The following is a 7,500-nucleotide window of genomic DNA, read 5'->3' as shown; positions in this document are numbered from 1 at the left end:
CAACCCTTGCCTATGGTACTTTTACCAGAGCCAGTGGCAGGGCCATCTGGGCTGTCTGGTGCATCCAATCTCTCTGGTGCTACAAGTCTTCTAGGTCAAGCGGGGGAGACACATTTTATCTCACCGTCATTCCAGCAAGATTTTAAACTGTTTGAAGAAACTATAAAAGAAGAGCCAGAGCTTCAGCCCAGCATGGAAGAAATTGGTCCTGGAGGAGATGATTTAAGTAAAATACTTGGGATGTATTTACCTTCAGGTTCAATTAACATTATAGGCCCTTCCTTGCTAGATCCAGCAACACATCGTGCTGAAGGAGAGTCTCAGCGTAGCCTTCTAGAGTCGGCTCTATTACGTATGCCACAGGATGAACAAAAAGAATCTATTTTATTAGGACAGGGAACCAGTTTTCCTAGAGATTCCTTAGAAACCAGATCTCTTCTGTCTGGTTCCCAGAGTGAAGAATTTAGTCAGGAGGGAATGATACCTGTGAATCTTCTTACAAGTGAGTCTACAGGTGTGTCTGGACGGTCCCTGCACTCCCCGGGGCCAGTATCCCAGCTCTCAGGAAGTGGAGTCCCTGCTGTCACTACGGCTGTCACTACTACTAGTGCCACAGTCACCACAACTGCCTCGCTTCTTCCCTCACTGCCAGGATTTGATGAAGTGTTTCCTCAGTAAATGGTGTGGGATCTGTGATACAAGCAGAGAAGTACCTTGACTTGTGCAGGGAAGATTTACAGTGAACAGGAAAATAATATTAATTATAAAACAGGCAGGGTTCTCTTTATTTAAAATAATATGTATAGGTTATGCTTTAGAAAATGTATTACAAAATGCTGGAATTGCATAACAGTTTGCTGAAGAGGTATGAAGAAGACCAGCATTTATGCCCTTTTATTATGGGGTGAACCAATTGCTTATTTTCATTACTTAAATGTAGTGCCAGATTAGTTTTTAAGTGTCTGCTGCAATATTGAGTCAGAATGGTCCACTCCAGAAACCAGTCTAATTTTTAATGAAGAAACCCACAATTTCACCACTAATATTAAACAGACTTTGCTAAGGATCTTGACATACATTATATATGAATTCCTTAGTTAATAATTATTGAAAACAAAATTTTTTTTTCAGAGATCACCTTACAATTGTGTTGTATAGGAACTCTACAAAATCTCAAGTAACATTTGGAACAATGTACCTGATTGGCAAAATCCCCATGTTTATAGTGTATTGCAGTAGTCATTGTGTTTGTGTAGTTCCTGTAGTTATAACTTCTTTTACTGTCATATTTTTATCTTTTTGATGGAATTTTATTGTTATATTGCTTAAGATAATGAATTATTCTTCAAGATTAAAGCCCTCTTCTACCTCTGTTAGGATTAAGAAAGATGTAAGGTAACAGGAGTACAAAGCTGATGGTTAGGATGTCTGTGGCACTGTGGGTGTCTGCAGTGGTTAGGTTAGGTTTGATGCCATTATGCACATCTCAACATTTGTCTGTTTCACAGATACACAGATAATGCTTAACCTGGTGACAGCAGAAAAGATTGTTCTCATGTGTTTACCTCATGGGAACTTATTTATAGATACACTTTATTTTTCACCATAGTTCCAATATATTTTTTCTTATGTGACTGCTGGATACTATATATATGAAGAATATTTTATTCACAAATGCTGTTGGTATTCATACATAACTTTTGCAAGTGTCTTTAAATTGCTAGGGTTTATCTTGAAATTCTTCTCAGTATTTGGATGCTGTGTATATCTATTATAAATTTGCAATGAAGTTAAATTTTACAGCTGAACTCTGTCTTTCCAAAGGGGAGAAAATGCCTGGATGTCAGTGAAAGGTTCTTAATACAAGGAAATGGACATACTCTCATCTTCCCTGGAACAAACCTGATTACCTATTCCCTTTACAGGTTTAGCCTTTCCCTCTGAGCATAATAATAATAATTCTATCACAATATTTATGTAAGAGACCACGAGGAAAGGTATCAAATCACTTGGCTAACCTAATTGAAGTTCAAACCTACATGCACACTGAACTGAGCATCCAAACACAAACACTCTTGAGGGTATTTTCAACAGACTCACTGTCAACCATATATATATTAACTGGGACCAGATAAACAGACATTACTGAAATAAGCTGGGAAGATAGCAAGAGTAACATGAATTTAAACCAGTGTTTTGTGAAGTATGCTCTAGACAAATACTAATAAGAAAAAGAAGAAAGAAAATGAAAGTTAAAAAAAAGAGGGAGATGCTTTCTCTACAGACTAAGACAAAGACTCGTGGAACTTTTCTAGTGCCACAGACTTTTTCAAAAAATGGTAAGGAACACTGGTTAGAGAAATTGAAAACAATAAGTTCAAAAAAAAAAAAAAAAAAAAATATATATATATATATTATATATATACATATATATTATATATATATATTATATATATACATATATATTGTATATATATATATATATATTATATATATACATATATATTATATATATATATTATATATTTACATATATATTATATATATATATATATATATATATATATATATATATATATATATATATATATATATATATATATTTTTTTTTTTTTTTTTTTTTTTTTCAACAAGTCGGCCGTCTCCCACCGAGGCAGGGTGACCCAAAAAAGAAAGAAAATCCCCAAAAAGAAAATACTTTCATCATCATTCAACACTTTCACCACACTCGCACATTATCACTGTTTTTGCAGAGGTGCTCAGAATACAACAGTCTAGAAGCATAAACATATAAAGATACACAACATATCCCTCCAAACTGCCAATATCCCAAACCCCTCCTTTAAAGTGCAGGCATTGTACTTCCCATTTCCAGGACTCAAGTCCGACTATATGAAAATAACCGGTTTCCCTGAATCCCTTCACTAAATATTACCCTGCTCACACTCCAACAGATCGTCAGGTCCCAAGTACCATTCGTCTCCATTCACTCCTATCTAACACGCTCACGCACGCTTGCTGGAAGTCCAAGCCCCTTACCCACAAAACCTCCTTTACCCCCTCTCTCCAACCCTTTCGAGGACGACCCCTACCCCGCCTTCCTTCCCCTATAGATTTATATGCTTTCCATGTCATTCTACTGTGATCCATTCTCTCTAAATGACCAAACCACCTCAACAACCCCTCTTCTGCCCTCTGACTAATACTTTTATTAACTCCACACCTTCTCCTAATTTCCACACTCCGAATTTTCTGCATAATATTTACACCACACATTGCCCTTAAACAGGACATCTCCGCTGCCTCCAACCGTCTCCTCGCTGCTGCATTTACCACCCAAGCTTCACACCCATATAAGAGTGTTGGTACTACTATACTTTCATACATTCCCTTCTTTGCCTCCATAGATAACGTTTTTTGACTCCACATATACCTCAACGCACCACTCACCTTTTTTCCCTCATCAATTCTATGATTAACCTCATCCTTCATAAATCCATCCGCCGACACGTCAACTCCCAAGTATCTGAAAACATTCACTTCTTCCATACTCCTCCTCCCCAATTTGATATCCAATTTTTCTTTATCTAAATCATTTGACACCCTCATCACCTTACTCTTTTCTATGTTCACTTTCAACTTTCTACCTTTACACACATTCCCAAACTCATCCACTAACCTTTGCAATTTTTCTTTAGAATCTCCCATAAGCACAGTATCATCAGCAAAAAGTAACTGTGTCAATTCCCATTTTGAATTTGATTCCCCATAATTTAATCCCACCCCTCTCCCAAACACCCTAGCATTTACTTCCTTTACAACCCCATCTATAAATATATTAAACAACCATGGTGACATTACACATCCCTGTCTAAGACCTACTTTTACCGGGAAGTAGTCTCCCTCTCTTCTACACACCCTAACCTGAGCCTCACTATCCTCATAAAAACTCTTTACAGCATTTAATAACTTACCACCTATTCCATATACTTGCAACATCTGCCACATTGCTCCTCTATCCACTCTATCATATGCCTTTTCTAAATCCATAAATGCAATAAAAACTTCCCTATCTTTATCTAAATACTGTTCACATATATGCTTCAATGTAAACACCTGATCTACACATCCCCTACCCACTCTAAAACCTCCTTGCTCATCCGCAATCCTACATTCTGTCTTACCTCTAATTCTTTCAATTATAACCCTACCGTACACTTTTCCTGGTATACTCAGTAAGCTTATTCCTCTATAATTTTTACAGTCTCTTTTGTCCCCTTTCCCTTTATATAAAGGGACTATACATGCTCTCTGCCAATCCCTAGGTACCTTCCCCTCTTTCATACATTTATTAAACAAAAGTACCAACCACTCCAACACTATATCCCCCCCTGCTTTTAACATTTCTGTCATGATCCCATCAGTTCCAGCTGCTTTACCCCCTTTCATTTTACGTAATGCCTCACGTACCTCCCCCACACTTACATTCTGCTCTTCTTCACTCCTAAAAGATGGTATACCTCCCTGACCAGTGCATGAAATTACTGCCTCTGTTTCTTCCTTAACATTTAAAAGTTCCTCAAAATATTCTCGCCATCTACCCAATACCTCCATCTCCCCATCTACTAACTCCCCTACTCTGTTTTTAACTGACAAATCCATATTTTCCCTAGGCTTTCTTAACTTGTTTAACTCACTCCAAAATTTTTTCTTATTTTCATTAAAATTTCTTGACAGTGCCTCTCCCACTCTATCATCTGCTCTCCTTTTGCACTCTCTCACCACTCTCTTTACCTTTCTTTTACTCTCCATATACTCTGCTCTTCTTATAACACTTCTGCTTTGTAAAAACCTCTCATAAGCTACCTTTTTCTCTTTTATCACACCCTTTACTTCATCATTCCACCAATCACTCCTCTTTCCTCCTGCCCCCACCCTCCTATAACCACAAACTTCTGCCCCACATTCTAATACTGCATTTTTAAAACTATTCCAACCCTCTTCAACCCCCCCACTACTCATCTTTGCACTAGCCCACCTTTCTGCCAATAGTCGCTTATATCTCACCCGAACTTCCTCCTCCCTTAGTTTATACACTTTCACTTCCCTCTTACTTGTTGTTGCCACCTTCCTCTTTTCCCATCTACCTCTTACTCTAACTGTAGCTACAACTAAATAATGATCCGATATATCAGTTGCCCCTCTATAAACATGTACATCCTGGAGCCTACCCATCAACCTTTTATCCACCAATACATAATCTAATAAACTACTTTCATTACGTGCTACATCATACCTTGTATATTTATTTATCCTCTTTTTCATAAAATATGTATTACTTATTACCAAATTTCTTTCTACACATAGCTCAATTAAAGGCTCCCCATTTACATTTACCCCTGGCACCCCAAATTTACCTACTACTCCCTCCATAACATTTTTACCCACTTTAGCATTAAAATCCCCAACCACCATTACTCTCACACTTGATTCAAAACTCCCCACGCATTCACTCAACATTTCCCAAAATCTCTCTCTCTCCTCTACACTTCTCTCTTCTCCAGGTGCATACACGCTTATTATAACCCACTTTTCACATCCAATCTTTATTTTACTCCACATAATCCTTGAATTAATACATTTATAGTCCCTCTTTTCCTGCCATAGCTTATCCTTCAACATTATTGCTACTCCTTCTTTAGCTCTAACTCTATTTGAAACCCCTGACCTAATCCCATTTATTCCTCTCCACTGAAACTCTCCCACCCCCTTCAGCTTTGTTTCACTTAAAGCCAGGACATCCAGCTTCTTCTCATTCATAACATCCACAATCATCTCTTTCTTATCATCTGCACAACATCCACGCACATTCAGACTTCCCACTTTGACAATTTTCTTCTTCTTATTCTTTTTAGTAATCTTTACAGGAAAAGGGGTTACTAGCCCATTGTTCCCGGCATTTTAGTTGACTTTTACAACACGCATGGCTTACGGAGGAAAGATTCTTATTCCACTTCCCCATGGATATAAAAGGAAAATTAATAAGACCAAGAACTATTAAGATAAAATCAAAGAAAACTCAGATGAGTGTGTATAAATAAATGTGTACATGTATGTGTAGTGTGACCTAAGTGTAAGTAGAAGTAGCAAGACATGCCTGTAATCTTGCATATTTATGAGACAGACAAAAGACATCAGCAATCCTACCATCATGTAAAACAATCACAGGCTTCGTTTTACACTCACTTGGCAGGACGGTAGTACCTCCCTGGGTGGTTGCTGTCTACCAACCTACTACCTATAATATATATATATATATATATATATATATATATATATATATATATATATATATATATATATATATATATATATATATATATATATATATATTGTGTGTTGGTAGAGTTGGGAAAGCCAAAGAAAGGAGTAATCAATGTAATTGAGAAGGAGCAAGATTCATAAGCTTTTGAGGAAAGAAGGTTTACTTCTAAATGTATGGAAATTCCAAGGATTATATGGAGTAAATAAAGGATTGAATGTGAAAAGTGAGGTTCCATAATAAGTGTGTACGCCTGACCAAAGAAGGCGTAAGAGAGGAGAGAGAAGAATTCTGGGGAAAATGTTGATGAACTAGTGGGAATAAGTGGGCTCAGCTCAATGGTTGAAGACTCAATGCTGAGTGAGCAAAAATGACCCAGCATGGAGGAAACAACCAGGTTAATGAAGGCTGTAGGTATAAGTAATGCATGGGGAGCAACTTGGAAGGCTTGTAACAACAGCCAGAAAATTTGGTAATAATGCAATACATATTTTATGAAAAGGAAGGACACTACTGTACAGGCTATGTTACAACGCGTAAAATAAGTTTGACCAGATTATGTATTGATGAGATAAAGGTTGATGGTAGTTCCAGAAGATAATACATATTAGAAACTTTTTATTTATTCAGATCGGATCTATTTGAATTAGCAAGCTACAGTTAAATCAAGGCAGATGGAAAAAGGTAATGGTAACACTAACATGAAGGAGCAAAGTATACAAACAAACCAGGAAAACCTTGGAAGAAGATAATGGACAGTTAACACAGAAAAATGATGAACTAATCAGTAGTATTGAAGGGAACTGAGGTAAGAAAAATTGACGTATTTATAACGAGGATGAAGACTATGAAGGAGAAGGCAGGAGAAGAAGAAGTGAGTTGAAGATGAATGATTAATAAAAGAACGAAAAGGCAACATGAAAGAGGCAACAAGCTGAAAAGGTAACCTGAAAACGAAAGTATTATGAGGCCTAGGTGAAGTAAAAGAGTTGGTGAAGAGAACATAGAAGGAAGCAGGATGATGTAAAGTGGGAAGGAAGGAACCACTGTCAAGAACACAAAAATGAATAAGAAAAACACGGAGCAGTTACACTGGATCAAAAACTTCAAAGTATGGTTGTCGATTAAGCTGGCAGAGGTATGGGCAGGGAAGGAAGGGGTATTGAAGGCAGTGATAT

General features: G+C 37.1%; 1 protein-coding gene across 8 annotated transcripts in view; it reads left to right on the top strand.

Moving 5' to 3' along the window:
* The window catches only part of LOC128688365 (zinc finger protein PLAGL1), an 85,073-nt gene extending 83,194 nt beyond the window's left edge, over window positions 1-1,879 (top strand). For all 8 annotated transcript variants that reach the window (XM_070086678.1, XM_070086677.1, XM_070086680.1 and 5 more), the window contains one exon: window positions 1-1,879. This exon is cut by the window's left edge and continues 1,121 nt beyond it. In XM_070086678.1, coding sequence (XP_069942779.1) covers window positions 1-678 — 678 coding nt within the window. In that variant the 3' untranslated portion in view covers window positions 679-1,879.
* Window positions 1,880-7,500: the final 5,621 nt, after the last annotated feature.

Source organism: Cherax quadricarinatus, chromosome 19 (assembly GCF_038502225.1).
Source record: "Cherax quadricarinatus isolate ZL_2023a chromosome 19, ASM3850222v1, whole genome shotgun sequence".
Taxonomy (NCBI): Eukaryota; Metazoa; Arthropoda; class Malacostraca; order Decapoda; family Parastacidae; genus Cherax; species Cherax quadricarinatus.
This window is presented reverse-complemented; position numbering and strand designations above follow the sequence as displayed.